The sequence below is a fragment of the Maylandia zebra genome, linkage group LG7, assembly GCF_041146795.1.
Source record: "Maylandia zebra isolate NMK-2024a linkage group LG7, Mzebra_GT3a, whole genome shotgun sequence".
In the NCBI taxonomy this organism is placed as follows: Eukaryota; Metazoa; Chordata; class Actinopteri; order Cichliformes; family Cichlidae; genus Maylandia; species Maylandia zebra.
The window spans coordinates 9,365,114-9,381,567 of record NC_135173.1 but is presented as its reverse complement, the minus strand read 5'-3'; the positions used below and the strand labels follow the sequence as shown (position 1 = coordinate 9,381,567).

Sequence of the window (16,454 nt, the reverse complement as noted above, 5' to 3'; positions counted from 1 at the left end):
ATGGGACAGGGTACAGATGTGGTTAGAATTCATATCCTCAATTTACATGTGATTTCCTTGGGAGATGGCTATGTCATGCAAACTAGCACCATCATTTTTTCAGTCTACACTAAGTAATCATGGAAAGATTCCCCTTTTGCATGTACAATGTGCAAAAATCAACAGGAAAACCCCCCGGTTTTAATAATCGTCAGAAAACATATGTCAGGCTCTCAGAGGAGGGTGTGGCATGTTTTTTCTTCCTGTCAGTGTAACTCGCGAGAAGTCTTTGAACTTTTTAAACTGAGTGCAAAGTGAGCGTGTCAGCACGTTCACTTTGCTCCATAGAGATCAGGGACTCTGAGGGAGACTATTATTGTGTTTGCATGCGTATATGTGTTAAATGGGTTTCTGTGTTTTTGCACAAAGAGCCTTAAATATCAAGAATAAATGGCAAAATAATCACTAACTACCTAATGTACTGGTGACAACATCGGATTGCATTGGTATTATGTAAACACCACAAGCTTTTCATTGGCAGTCATAAATCTGCATGTGGTGGTACAACCCCCCCGCACACACACAACCAAAGAAAGACCCTCACCTCTTGCTAACCACATTATTAACCCCATAATTGTGCCACAGAATAGGAGGAAGTCATGAATTAGTTTTGTGAAAGTTTCAATCACAAACCCAAGACACCATAACAAACTTAAATGTTCAAATATTTCTGGTTTTGCTCTGTGTGTTATGACTTTGCTGACAATTTGGGGCAATCGTGGCTCAAGAGTTGGCAGTTCACCTTATCATCAGAAGGTTGCCAGTTCGAGCCCCGGCTCGGACAGTCTCGGTCGTTGTGTCCTTGGGCAAGACACTTCACCTACCGCGTACTGGTGATGGCCAGAGGGGCCAATGGCGCGATATGGCAGCCTCGCTTCTGTCAGTCTGCCCCAGGGCAGCTGTGGCTACAACTGTAGCTTGCCTCCACCAGTGTGTGAGAGTGAATGAATAGTGGAATTGTAAAGTGCTTTAAGGGTCTCAAAAAGCGCTATACAAATGCAATCTATTATTATTATTATTATTAAAAGGTGAAGCATGGTTCACCCACTTCTACATGATAGTCATCTGCAGATCAAGAAGGCAGAGGGGGCAGAACCAGGAGTTGCTGGCCCTCCACAATCAGCCCTCCAGGTGGCACCAGAGTCAAGAAACAACTCATCAGCAGGAGCTCAGAACTGGTGAGTGTTTAAATAGAAAGAAAAACTTTCATCTGTGTTTTTATGAAGATTACTCAGGATCACTTAGAAAGTTGTTTGTCACACATACACACACAACAAATGGGAGAACGTTTGATGATGAAGTTGAGCATCCACAACACCAATTGCAAAAACATTAGAACACTGTTTAAAATGGAAATAATACAACGATTTACAAGTCTCATAAACCCATTTTATTCACAGTAGAACAAAGGAAACATCAAATGTTTAAACTGAGATTTTCTTTATGACCCAATGAAAAATATCAGCTCATTTTGATATTTGATGACAGCAACAAAACAAAAGTTGAGGCGTGGCAACAAAAGACTGGACAGGTAGGTGATACAAAAAAGAAACAATTGGAGGAAGATTCTGCAGCTAATTGTGTTATAATGGCAACAGGTCAGTAAGATGACTGGTTATAGAAAGAGTTTCTGTTAGAGAGAAAGAGTTTTTCAGAAGAAAAGATGGGTAGATGTTCACCAACCCTCAAAGAATTTCCAAATAATGCTCCTTAATGAATTATCTCATTATCTGCAGTACATACTAATGTCAAACATTTCAGAAAATGCGTGTGCAAGGGTTAAAACCCCAAATCAATATTGGATGCCTTTGATTGTTCCAGAAATCACTGTATTTGAACAAAGTTCACCGTGCCATCTACAAATACAGTTTAAGCCTCTGTCATATAATGAAGAAGCAATATGTGAACTTGATCCAGAAACACTGCTGTCTTCTTTGGGCCAAAGTTCATTTATAATGGACTGAGGCAATGTGGAAATTGTTCTTTGGTCATATGAATCATAATTTTAAATATGTTTTTAGAAAACGTGGATGCTGTGTCCTCTAAACTAAAGAGTAGAGAGACCATCCGCCTTTTATCAGTGCTTAGCTCAAAGCCTGCATCTCTGATGACATGGGGGTGTATTAGTGGCCATGGAACTGGCAATTTACACACCTGGAAAGGCACCATTGGTGCCTGAAAGGTATATACAGGTTTTGGATCAAATTACAGTCTCATTCAGACAGTGTCTTTTTCAGGCCTTGCATATTTCAGCAAGAAAATGCTAAACTGCCTACTGGAGCTATTAGAACCTGACCTGCCTGGAGTCAAGACCTTTTACCAACTGATAACACTTGGGCCATCCTGAAATAAAAAAACACGACAAAGAAGATCCAGGACTGTTGACAGTTATTATCCTACATCACACAAAAATAGGACCGCATTCCTCTCCCAGAAGTCCAGCAGCTGGTCTCCTCAGTGCCCAGATGTTTACAGGCTAAAAGATGAGGGGATGCACATACACAGTGGTAAACATGGCCCTGTCAGCAGCTTTGAGTCGTGTTTACACCATCAAATTCACAGGCACCGTATTTTTTTCTTAAAATTGTACATTTTCTCCTTTTAAACATTTGGTATGTTTTGTATTTTCTAATGTGAATAAAATATGGGATTTGTACAGGACCTCTTCTACACGTTGAAGGTAAAAACACTTCTACAAAGGATACACCTATGCATCCTCAATTACAGCTCCTCTGGCAAGCCTCGTCACTCCTCTGTCCTCTTGATGCATTTTAGGAACTGACACATCCTCAAATATGAAAGTTTCCTTTCCAGTTCACAGGCAGGAGGCCAAAGCAGACATGGGAGGCACAAATTTGAGAAATAACAAAGGTTTAAGGAGGCCAGCGGATATGATGAGGGGAGTAAAACAAGAACAAGACACATAAGTTGACAAAGACACAGGAAAATGGAGGACAAAAGCACATGATGACAAGATAGCGGGAAGTAAACCACAGGGAACACAAGAATACAAGAATAAAATCAAAGCAGAAACCAAATCTCAACAACAGGACAGTGACAGACTTTAATGTTGGAATAAGTCAACAGCAGCTGTGAGCATGGAGCCAGAATATTCCCATCATTCATTTGATATATTCTGTGTTTACATGCTGCTGACACGTTGGAAGTTCTGAACTGATATTTATCTGAGAAGTTTCTGCTTCTCTTGCTACAATAACAGTGTCACAGTGCAAAGCCTTCAGAAGATATTTCCAGAATTCTCAAACAAGAAACAAGAAACAATAAAAGGCTTTTGTACAATAAGAGTCACATGCTCCTCCATCGTGACCCCCAAAAAATTCTATAGCCAGAAGAGAAATCTCTGCGGTAAAACCGAATGACACGTGTGATTCTAAATATTACATATTGCTGTTGTTTTGTTTCTTTTCTAGTCTCATACAAAATAATCATGGGCACGTGTTTGAGGGATCTGATCGTACTTTGAGGAGACAGGGAAGAGCTCCTAAATTCATGAAGCATTTATTTGTTTTAGGACATCTTGTGTGTAGCTGTTTGTCTGTCCCATTAGCTGATGGTAAAGAACAAGATATGCAATCCAGCACTAATTTATGTACAGGTCATATCAGTGCCAGCGCTTGACAATAATCCAAGTGGCCCAAATCTCAACTGTGCCCAAACGCACTGATGAATTATAGCCTTTCTTTAATGAATCAGCAGAGGAGATTAGAAAGTCACGATTTGCTCGGGGCTTGGTGAAGACTTACAGTAAATGTCCGCGGATCATGATGAACATTATGCTATTAGCACACGAGGCAGCATGCAATTAACCAGAGATCACGAGTCCGTTCGACTTTTAAAACATACGTTCTGCATCTTTGCTATGAGCGGAATGCAGTAGGAAATGCATGGTATTGTGTGTGACCCTTCTCCATTCAAATAGCTGCTGGGGCTCCAAGTAGATGACCTCGTTTCCCTGCTGTCTCAGAGCTTTTCGTCATATTGTGAGGAGGCGAGGAGAGAGAGGAGCCTCATTGTTTTCTGTTCTTTCACTGCATGCATGAGTGGTTCATAGCAAGGTTCACATTTTTAGAAGTTTGGGAACTGGCAAGAGAAGGGAGAGCGAGAGGACAATGTATGTAGCTTTTATCACACATGCTGTTACGTAATAATATATATCATATACCCTAAAGCAGCAGATCCACTATGGTTTCTTTCTGTCCTCCTTTCATACATGTATACTTCATGAAAGAATATTGGGCTTTTGAATGAAGACACAGACAAACAAGAATACTGGAATATGTACAAATGGTTACTATATACAGTAAAATACACCAATATTTCTATTTATTAATTTATTTTTATTTAATGTGTATGTACAGGCATTGATGTGTTAATTAGTTTCATCTCTGTCTTCTTTCCCACCTGTGTCTGCTTCCCTTGATTACCTCATGCATGTATTTAAGGCTTCAGTACTTATTGTGTCATATTGTTGCTGTTTTCTTTGTGCTCTGTTTAAACCCCCTTCCCACTTTTTAAAAAAAATATGTATGGAATACGTTTTCAGCTGCCTGTTGGATTTTCTGCTGCACCCAAACAAAGGTTCATTTCCTGTTTATTAAGGTTGAGTTCAAGTCTGTGTTTCAGGTCCAAATTAACCACACGCCAGGATAGTTTTGCCCAGTGTTAGGGGAAAAGATCAATACCTCCCTATTGTCTCCATTTTAATAAAGTGACACAACTGCTCCATGAGTTGACGTCACAATAAATTCACCTCATTGGAACGATGCGCTGTGCATAAACCTCAGTGAACTGAAGTGCAAAGAAGAGTGGACCAAAATTCCTCCACTGTGATTGGAGAGGCTAATAAAGTCATCCAGAAAACCACTAATTCAAGTCATTAGTGCTTAAGGCAGTTCTACCATGTACTTGGGGGTGCTTAGTTTTTCTCAGGACTGAACGTTAGATCCTCTTAGTTAAAAACAGATGAACACGTAGCTAAAGTTAGCCCAGTTCTAGTCCAAGATGCCCCAACAGAACAATGTTCCAAGCGTATGTAAATGTGCCAAATCTTTACAAACACATTCACATCAACCACTCCATATCAGTATAGAGCATTATTTTTTTCCCTGTTGAGATCTGGTGTGTTCGTTTACGTTTTTGAGCTGCACATGTGTGAAAGTGTTGTCTTCTTATGTATTGTTCTCCAAGTCCAGCTTTTCAATAAATGTCTATCAGCTGTTTTCAACTACATGTAGTTTCTAATCATTAGTTGATATTGTCAAGTTAGCATTTGATGATAGCTCAAATTTTTTTCAATGTAAATTACATTAAATGCCACCTTTTTCACTCACTGTGTTTATACACTGCTCTGCTTTTGATTATTAGTTATTTTTTACTTCTGTCTCTCTTCCACAACATGTCTTTGCCCTGTCTACCTCACCTAACCCCAAACGGTCGCAGCAGATGGCTGTCCTCCCTAAGACTGGTTCTGCTGGAGATTTCTTCCTGTTAAAAGGGAGTTTTTCCTTCTACATGATTCTCTGTTTTCACTGTATTGTTCCAGGGCTTTTACTTACAAAATTAAAGTGCCTTGAGGCAACTGTTCTTGTGATGCTATATAAATAAAATTGAATTGAATGTTTGAGTCTTCATCAGTTTTTTCAAATCAGAAAAATCAATGCACTGTTTAAAAATATGCAGCTATAGTTACAAATAATAATTTCCTGTAAGTATCATTAATATAATGTCTCTGCTTGTATTCAGGTCATACTGAAAAAATAAAAAAATTTTAAAATAAAGATTAAATATTGTCAAAATTAATGACAAAAAAAGTTACCTTTTTTTTGTTGAAATTAATAAAAATAATAAAAATGGATAAATGTTTATATTTCACGCTTTTACTTGTGTCTTTTTCTAACTATCCATATGAGCCAAACATTTATCAGAGAGCTCTAAAGGCTTTGTTTCACCATTTTTTTCTATCTTAACTATAATTTATTCATTCAGAGTGAAGATATCCCTAGTATGGTCATCTCAGCCACGCAACTCAGTGAAAACCAAAGTCTCACCTACCTGCTGTTCAAACCTTCTGTTTCTCAGTGGCAGCTAATAAGAAACAAGTTAGCTTAAAGGGAATGAGATGGGAACTCAAATGACTTGTTTCAGGTGCACTAAACTCCACTGTACAAGCAAGAAGGATTATTTTGATCTGTAACTCATGCATAGCTGCTCTAGTTGAGGCCAAGGATAAAATTATGATGCTGAAAATTAGCATTAGCCTACACATCCTCTTTAAGATCTGCTTTTTGAGGAAATTTGTTATTGCTGTAAAAGATGAAAGATGAAATGATCCATACCTACCACCGTATATATATTTTTTTTAATATTTAAAATTACTCAAGATAATAAGACATGCCAGAGTTTCTTGGAAACCGGAGAAATTGGCTTATAGGAGACAGGAAACAAACACACCCAACTGCAGACAGACAGACAGACAGACAGACGATGATATTGATTTGTGTTCTTGACAAATGAAGAAATAGTAGAGGTGGCGCTTATGTCCTTACCAATGCAGTTTTCAAAGATATTACTGTAAAAATAACAACAAACAAACAAACAAAAATACATCTGTGATGATACTCAGAATTTCAAATGTTCTGTGGTTGTGCTCAAAGTCTGGATGGGACAACCACAATAAATCATCTGATATTTTCTCATAGCAATTATGTTACATGCAGGACTCTGGTTTATTTGATAGCACGGTCCTTGTTTCATTTACTGTATTGTTTTGTGGAGAGGGACCATTATCCTCAGTGGTAATTCCATCAAAGTAAGGTCATCTACCAACTGGGGCAGTCTGCGTCACCAGTTTGGTTAAAAGGTCAAAACAACAGTCTGAAAGGTTAGCGTCCTGCAGCAACAGAGTAACAGAGCGAACCTCTCTCTTTGTCCTCTTTTTTAATAGTGCTTTACCATTTTATCTCATCCCAGATCCATTCATACTTCTCTCCACTTGATTGCCTACAGCTCTGGAGAATATGATGTGTTTGTGCCACAGAGGCAAGTGCTCTCCATGGTCCTGAAACAAACATCTCTCTTTCTCTCTCCGTCCGTCTCCATCTCCTGCTTACTGAAACTTGCAACCCTAGCTTGAGGGATTCAGCACCACAGTCACTAATAGCTCCCACAAACCCCTCCCTACTCTATCCGTCTATATTTCTAACACACAAGCAAACTCTCTCTCTGTCTCTCTCACACAGACACACACACACTGGTTCTTGTCAGAGGAGGAGTGTCATGAATGTCAGGTTACTTTCTGCTTTGCTCTCCGCTCCAGTGTGTCGGGAGAAGAGAGAGTAACATGGACGACTTCAAAACAGTTCACCTGTGTCGTTCTCTGCAGATGAGGTAAGATAAGATTTTTCTGCAGATTTCTACCAAACTCCTGCAGGTAAGAACACTCTGTTAGAAAAATTATGCAGACTTGGAAAAACTTCCATGGAACACATTTAATGTCTGCTCGCTGAGGCAGCGGTAGAGTCAAAAGATGGGAAATGTTTTCCTAAATTTTTATTCCCACGGGAACTTTGTATGTAATGTATGTAAAAAAAATGTATAACCACTTTGATTCAAAGGAAACAAAGTCAGCTGAGGATATTCTTTAAAGAAACAGTCTCACATGAAATGTTAAAGCATTATAATGATACATCAATATATTGATTGACATTTTATCCGTGGCTTGTTGTTCAGTTCAGTTTCCTGATAAAGATTGAATTGAGAGCAAAGTAAACCTGGCGTCTATTGTTCCCCTGAGACCTTTTAGGAGATGTTTAATCTTAATTTCTCTCCTGACACAAAAGGTTTCACTCAGCATCAGATCCAGACTCTGGATTCCCTGGTTTCCCCGCTCCCGAGGAATCCCCTTATTACAAAAAAAAAAACAAAAAGCAAATTGTTTAAATGGGAAATTTCCTCTAACTCACCAACTTGAAACTTCTCAGTTTTATTTTTATAAACCTTCACTCTCTAGTTGCTGTGGTATTTTTGTGTTTTCTCACTCTCAGTGCTACACTGGGCATTCAGTGGTTTTCTCTTCTCTCAGTTGCACCGCTCTGTGAAGCCAAAGCTCAGGCTGATGTGAAATTTCCCACTTTTCACATTCAAGACACAGTTCTCTGAGATGAAAAAAACAAGTATGAATTAGTGCCATAACATAAGGAACATTCGCTGCGAAACGTGATGGTGGAAAAAAAAAAACACTTTTTAAATTCATGAAATGTTAACCTTACAAATTAAACTAACTGAAACTGTTTGTGCTATACGTATTTATTTCATTTAAAATCCTGTTTAAACATTCAGTGTGGTGTTGCATTTTACAGTTAGACGGATGTTTGTCTTCTAAAGAACTGAACAATAAAACTACGGCACAGATCAATATAAAACGGAGCTACCACACTTTGATCCCTATAGCCATTAAATCCCGTAAGTGCTGTGAAACATCTGCAGTTGCAGACGTGTTTCCATACCTGCTCTTTTCTCTGCAAACAAACCTGCTGTTCCCACGTCTCATCCGGCAGTAAGTCTGCAGCCGCCCGGTGTATCGTTCATGGTATCAAAGACTTTTTTAAACCGAGCTCGCCCAGTCAGAGGACTGTATCCTAGAACCATATTACCGGTGCAGCTGTTGCAGGCAGCATCTGCTGGATCTAATTACTATGTTTCTGTGCCTGTCAAAGAAATATGGTTTGCCTCTGTGACTCTTTCCAGTAGCCCTGCATACCAATTAGGGAGATCCAGTAATGTAGGTCTTATTAGTGTGAAGAGAGAAGAAGTGAGGATGGCCTTGAGAGGAGGCAACAATCTCCTTAGCGAACTCTACATCACGTTGGAAAATCTCTGGCGAAGCCCACTGAGCAACTTGATAATTAAGATAATTTACTCGGTTAATCAGTAAAGTCACTAGAACAGCTACATAAAGTTAAACACATCTGACTGACACATAAGTGCTGCATTCAAGTACAACTGCAAGAGAATACCTAATGTCAAAACCTACCTACTTAAAATAATGCATCCAGTTATTTTAAGTATTGTGAACCTTTGTACAACCAGTTGCTTGGCATGTCGAGAGAGTTTCTTCTCCAAGAATCGTGTTATTGCTCTTCTATAGATACAGGACATTTGTTGTGGCTACAAGGTGTAGTGGTTGACACAACTGCTTTACAGCAACAGACCCCCAGTTTGACAGGGACGAGGCACAAAGCCAGCCTCAGGGTGTTACAAGCTATTGTGTCCTAATGCTGGTCCCAAACCCGGACATATAAGAGGATCACATCAGGAAGGGCATGTGCCAAATCAAACATGTGAATTTATTATTCTTAGGAAATGAAGCAGTAGCCAAAAATACCCTTTTATAGATAGAGATATCTTTATTGTTCATAGAATAAAGCTGACCTATTAAAATTTTTATGGGCTCCTTTATCATGGGGCCCATAAAGAAATGAGCATTGAGTCAGGCTGCTTGCAGCTTCTTTTTAATATAAGCTGTCATTTCTTTTTTCACTTTCAAATATCACATTTCGTGCAGCTTTTTCTGTAAATATAAGAGACTTTATATTTTTCTTTAAAAACTCTTTAAAGAAAAAAACACGTGAACTGCTTTTAAAATGCAGTGTGCTGTTATGAATATAACTGACTTAACAACAAAGTAAGAACAGGCTCCCATCAGCATGTCCATAAAGCAAACTGTACTTTTATGATAATATTTATGTACCGTAGTACAAGTATTTTTACTTAAAAGGACCACTGTCAGTTCATTGCTCTCAATTCATTAATGAGAAGTGATTGATGAATGATATGATCATAAATTTGACCTTGAGCCAAAGTCAGTCCTTAACACTCAAATGTAACATCCTACCTTTTGTTGTCCTCCCTTTGATGTGCATCAATTTTACATTTTTCTGACTTTACAAATCATCACCGTTAGGCTCTGAACTCTCTCTCTCTCTCTCTCTCACACACACACACACACACACACACACACACACACACACACACACACACACACACACACACACACACACACACACACACTCTTTTTGTATCTGTGACTGAAAAGACCCGGAATGGGTCTTTAATGAGTAAGCAATGGAGTTCAACATGCTGTAATAGAGTTTAATCTGGCTGTAAGAGCAGGAAGGAAACATCTTTCAGGTACAGTATGATGTTATCATGTGGCCTAATGGAGTCACTTACAGGGTTTTAGCAGTATGCACCAACCCTCGTGGTCTCAACTAAGTATCTTTTTATTGATTCTCTGATCAGAACAGACTAGTTAATCACGTTGTTTTGCCACTATTTCTGATGTTTCTTCATTTTTAATATAATAGTAACAGTAATGATGCTTAACAATTGAGATACATAATTGGTATGTTTTGCCTGCCCGGGATCATTTTAAATACGCGGCTCGGTAGTAATTTAAAAGAAGCGGTATCCCCATATGCATATCATCTGTTATTTACTGAATGCTTTTATCTAAATCACCTGACAGCACCACGAGCGCCTGAATCTCGAGCGTGGGTGGCCCCAGTGGAAATCTGTTTGTACGCTCACCCAAACAGGCTTTCATAACTCGCAGAACAAGCAGTTCCAGTGCCAAAGAAAAGACCCCCATCCTCCCTTTTTTCTCACTGCAGACACAAGTCTGCGGATAACACTTCTTTAGCCTCAGAGAATCTGTCCTGTCTTAACATAAAAACCGCAGCTTCTATTAAGACTTACTTGGACATCTGTCTGAAAGAGCCAAACACACAAGCTCATGTGGACACACACATGTTTGAATTTACCCAAATATGCCAGGCAGTCCCTTTTACATATCCAGGAGCAGAAAATGACGCCTGCAGCATGAAGCGACCAACTTGATCTTTTTGAAATGACTTTCCTGCAAAGATTAGACACTCTCTCAGGGCATTTTTGAAAATTGTAAACTGTAGATGTCCTCGTTCAAGCTCCCAGGAAAGAGTGGATTGGTTAAGATTTCTGGGAGCCAGACACACAAAGCTCAAAGCTGGAGATTCATGCACACTTGCATATGCATTCTTTTTGTGGCATTTGAAAGTTGTTTTGTGGGCACACACGCTATTTTTAGATCCTTTGAGATTTACATAGTTTAAACATACAAGAGAAAAAGAGGGAAAATAAATATTAGCAAAGGATAAAATGTAGCAAAGTTTAACCAACATGAAAGATTTGATATTGTTCCGTGGTGCTGCAGTGCTTTACAGCGATCTGTTACAGTGGTCTGTTATCTGGATTCTGGCTTCAAACCTGCTGACAGTGTGTGTTTTCTCAGTGTGGTCCATATTTTTCCTAAAGCCCAAAGACAAGCATGTTTAACTCCAGTATGTAACCAGCTTGTCGCACAGTGAAGGCTGGGAAAGACTGCAGCATATCCATTTTAAAGAGTTCTTAAAAAAGTAAATTAACACAATAATTCTACTGAAACTGTTCATTTTTCAGAATCAACATGTCAGCATCTCCATTAGCATCAAAGCCGTTTTAACATGTTATTCCTGTTTGTGAGATGTGGCTGTGACTTTGTAAACAAAGCTGCTGTGACCTTTATTTGCACACCTGTCCGTTCTTTTCACCGGGAGCAAGCTGTTAGCACAAAAACACCTGCGAATCATTTACATGCTGCAAGTTCTGCACAATTTTGCATGATTTTGCATCTACACATAGAAAGATACTGAATAATTTGAACACCCCCGGCCCCCCAAAAAAACCAAAAACAAACCTATAGTACTAAAAACTTATGTTTTATAATCTCTCTTCTTTTCAGGTTTTGCACATATGTGAACGACGCTTGAAGCATGCAAAGGATGCTGGACAGCATGGAGATTCTCAATTCATCCCACGCTAGCAACATCAGTGTCAGCAATGGCACTGGCCTCTTCTTTCAAAGCCCGTACACGACTTTGGAGATAGTGCTCATCATTCTCGTTGCAGGATCTCTGAGTCTGATCACTGTCATCGGAAACATCCTGGTCATGCTCTCTATAAAGGTTTGGGGTTTTCCTGTTTTGATCCTTCATGATTAATGAGTGTGATTCAAACATCCATCTCTGGACACCTTGAACAGCACAGCCAGACTTACAGATAAGACTTGAACATGTGCAACCCAGCACAGAGTGGTAATTTAATAGAAACGAGAAAACACACATCACATTGCACAAAAAAGATTAGCATCTGACAGCCTCCTCTATGTTGTTCCTCTAAAGGTAAACAGGAACCTGCAGACCGTCAACAACTACTTCCTGTTCAGCCTGGCTTGCGCAGACCTGATTATTGGTGTCTGCTCCATGAACCTCTACACCGTCTACATTGTGATTGGGTTCTGGCCCCTAGGAGCAGTGGTGTGTGACCTGTGGCTGGCTGTCGACTATGTTGTGAGCAACGCCTCAGTCATGAACTTGCTCATCATCAGTTTTGACCGTTACTTTTGTGTCACCAAACCGCTTAGCTACCCAGTGCGGCGCAGCACCAAAATAGCAGGGCTGATGATTGCAGCAGCATGGGTCTTGTCCTTCATCCTGTGGGCTCCTGCAATTTTGTTCTGGCAGTTCATAGTTGGGGGAAGGACTGTGAAACCCAATGAGTGCTACATCCAGTTCTTCTCCAACCCAGCGGTGACCTTCGGGACGGCTATCGCGGCTTTCTACCTACCTGTGGCCATCATGATCTACCTTTACTGGCGCATCTCCAAGGCCAGTCGCAGCCGCATGAGGAAAGACAGCAGGAAGACCTCAGGCACTAGTCTGGGAGAAGCTCCTTCTAACAGCCAGGAGGAAGGAGGTGAGAACACCACTGCAACAAAAAAGGTTCAGGAAGAGGCTGCAGATGGCAAGGAGAAGGAAATGCTCCAGCCGAAACAGCAACAGAACGGAATCGGTCCGTGCAAGGAAGACCGAACCAACCAGGTGGACTCCACATCAGATAGCATTCAGGCTTCGACATCCAAGGATGCTGAGATTCCACCTTCGTCACGGAAAAACTCAAATATTGGGAAAAATGAAGCCCAACCATCTTCTCGGAAAAACTCAGCAGCTGACGCTCAAATGCTAGTCACGAAAACTCTGTTTAAGGTAATCAAAAGATATTCATCCTTAATTGGCCAGATTTATTACAATTTAAAGCAGTCATGGGTTTGGTCATGTCAAGTTTGTTGTTAATTAAAACTTGTTTTTTTTATCACCATATTTAATAGCTCAGCAGAAGTTGTCTTTATTTTAGAGGCATCATAAGTTTGGTGCCTGTAGTTTAAAGAATACATCTGGAACAGTTTATAATCTGGACCATAAAGAAAATATCTAGAAGTTCACAATCTTTTTTTTTTTTTTTGGAATAAGTATTAGGACAAGAGAGTCCAGTGCTGAGTTGTAAGCTAATGCTAGCTAATGTACACACAAAGAGGTGCTAAGGGTGCAGCAAACATAAATTAAACAAAATAACTGAATTTAACTCAAATGAGCAGAAAGTATTTAGGTCGTGTAATTAACAGCACAACAGGACATATTATTAGTCAGATAATTTTTAGTAAAAATGAATTACTAAACACCACAAACATAGTCGATATGTTCTGTCCGTTGATGTAACTTAGCAGATAGGTAGCAGCTAACCAAATACCACTCTTACTTATTCAAGTAAACTGGTAACCATATAAATGAAGATGGTAACCATGGTGAAGAAAAAAAAGGAATAAAATGATATTAGATTTAATTTAAGTGATCTTTGTGCCTGATGGCAGCCTCACAGAGTTGCTAGCATGACTGCATTCATTCAGCTCTATGAAGCATTTTTGTGTGGTTGAAACTTCCGTGTTGTTGTTTTGGGTCGTTCTTACTTTTCTTTGATCTCAGTGTGAAATTGATACACTTTCAGATTTTCTTTAATTTTCCTTGACAGAGATTCAATACTGAAAGTATTTCTCAGATATTTTGGTCCATATTGCAATGATAGCATCACACACTTGTTTCAGACACTTAACATTTGTCAGTCGCACATCCATGATGATCCACCACATCCAGATGGTGCACTACTGGATTGAGTTTTGGTGACTGTGGAGGAGATTTGAATACAGTGAACTCATTATGTTCGAAAAATGAGTTTGAGATGATTTGAGCCTTAGGTTCCAGTTCTTAGCTGACAAGCGTGTGAGGTCTTCTGTGTTGTTGTTCATTCAGAGATGCTCTTCTGAATACTGTTGCAACAATTGGTTATTTTGTTTACTGATGACTTCCTGTCAGCTAGAAACAGTCTGGCCATTCTTCTCTGACCTCTGGCATTAGCTGGATATTTTCTCTGTTTTGGACCATTCTCTGTAAACCCAAGAGATGGTGTTGTGGGAAAATCCCAGCAGTTTGTGAAATACTCAGAACAGCTCATTTGGTACCAACACAGGTATGGAAGGTTATGTTGGACTTACACAGGAGTGACACACACACACACACAAACACACTAAAAAGAAACAATAGAACTCTTTTCTTCTTCTACTGTCATTTTTCAGGTAACAATGCGCGCGATGAGTGAAAACGCTGTGGCAAAGTGGAAAAAGAGGGGAATTTCTTCCAGGGAGAAAAAGGTCACACGCACCATCATGGCCATCCTGGTTGCATTTGTCGTCACGTGGACGCCGTACAACGTGATGGTGCTTATCAACACATTCTGCTCCATCTGCATCCCCAACACGCTGTGGACCATTGGCTACTGGCTGTGCTACATCAACAGCACCATCAACCCAGCCTGCTATGCCCTCTGCAACGCCACCTTCAAGAACACCTTCAAGCAGCTGCTTCTGTGCCAGTACAAGAACATACGCACTTCACGATGAGCAGGGGGTGCAAATGCTTTACTGTGTTTGTGGTGGAATCTGAATAATGTGACAAATCTTTTAAAGAATGATTTCGAAAGTTGGAAACATAGATACATAGATAAAGTGTGGTCTTGTTGTGCAATTACTTCATGTTGCTTTTCGGTGGTAGAATCCCCCCCAGCCCCCTTCTTCCACTGAAAATAAAACTGTGATTTAACTCATAATCATATTATAAAGTCAAACTTTCAAAGACTTAAATGGAACTAATTTCAATGAGCTTTACTGACTGTCTGAAAAATACTTTTGCATAACAGTCACTTGGAGTTTTATTTCTTTTTTTATTTCCTCTTTTTGCTACTTCTACACAAACTTGTGCAGTTTGTTGTTTAAAATGTGCTTGTTGTGATGGTTTTGTGAAGGTAGTTTAAAAAAGATGTGATTGAAAATTATACTATTATGAGAGCATTAGAGCTAAGCTCTAAAAATGAACCATGTCTTTATACTAAATCCACGGGAGAAAAGAGAATTAGCAGCTGTGAAGTGATGCGTGTCCTGTGTGTCGTGCTAAACTTACATTTCACATTAATGGAACCTGTAATCTGTGATGTTGTGAGACGTGTGCGACTATTAAACGTGCCTGTGTCTTCCCTCTTTTTCTCTGATTTGTGTAAATAAAAAGGATGACAGTTTGGAATCAGAGTTATTTGTCATAACCTGGGTGTCCTCTTTTTTTCCTTCATTTCTGCTAATATTATTTTTTTCCCATTGGCTATCATCCGATATGAAAAAAACTTAACCAAACCGACCAAATTACTGCCACAAGATTACAGGCTGTATACGAAAGAAAGAGGTAGCCATCACCCATGATGATGTCACCCATTTGTTTTTGTTTGTTTGTTTTGTTTTAGATGCTGTAAATAACATAGTCATGTTTTTTATGCTGGGAGTCTTTAGGGACTAATTTGTTTTTAGAGCCAGACTCACTAGAAGAACTGTAGGTTTTGGGTCTGAACACCATTGCAGGAGTCCTAGGCTACGTCTACACTAATCCAGATAAATTGGAAAACGGCGTTTTGGTCTAATAACGCTCTGTGTCCACACTATCTTTTTCAGTTGTTTTCTTCCACACTGAAAACCCTACGTTCCTGTACTGTGCATGTGTGAAAAGTAATACGATTGAGCTGGGTCATTTCTGTCTGCCATTTATTTACTTTCTGGTTCTTTGAAAAGTCAAGGAAAAGTGCTGAGTTTTATCTGGAGCTATCTGGAGCATTTACAAACTGATATTAATCTTTATAAAGGCTGTCAAAATTGAGAGCAAACAAAACAACTGCTGCACAATGCCGTCCGCCATCTTAGTTGAATTGATCACATGACTGCAACGCTAAAACGGTGTCTTCAAATGTATCCACTTTGGAGAGCGTTTACAAAAAGGTCTGTTTTCCTTGACCAAAAACGACGTCTCGGTGTGGACGGAAGGCCAAAACGGAGCGAAAAAGATGCATTTTCAAACAAAAACATATTAGTGTGAACACGGCCTTAGACAGCA

The 16,454-nt window shown here is 39.5% G+C and overlaps 1 protein-coding gene across 1 annotated transcript; it reads left to right on the top strand.

Moving 5' to 3' along the window:
* The first annotated feature begins 7,340 nt into the window (after positions 1 to 7,340).
* LOC101469188 (muscarinic acetylcholine receptor M2) lies at positions 7,341 to 15,604 on the top strand. The gene is made up of 4 exons (XM_004553384.5): positions 7,341 to 7,446; positions 11,876 to 12,098; positions 12,315 to 13,178; positions 14,600 to 15,604. The coding sequence occupies exons 2-4, from the start codon at positions 11,907 to 11,909 to the stop codon at positions 14,921 to 14,923; spliced, it is 1,380 nt and encodes a 459-aa protein (XP_004553441.3). The 5' UTR covers positions 7,341 to 7,446; positions 11,876 to 11,906; the 3' UTR covers positions 14,924 to 15,604.
* Positions 15,605 to 16,454: the final 850 nt, after the last annotated feature.

Excerpts from the sequence above, each read along its gene's own strand:
- LOC101469188 (XM_004553384.5), top strand. The coding sequence starts at position 11,907 with ATGCAAAGGATGCTGGACAGCATGGAGATTCTCAATTCATCCCACGCT. Across the intron at positions 12,099-12,314 it reads TGGTCATGCTCTCTATAAAG|GTAAACAGGAACCTGCAGAC; the intron begins GTTTGGGGTTTT and ends GTTCCTCTAAAG. Across the intron at positions 13,179-14,599 it reads TCACGAAAACTCTGTTTAAG|GTAACAATGCGCGCGATGAG; the intron begins GTAATCAAAAGA and ends GTCATTTTTCAG.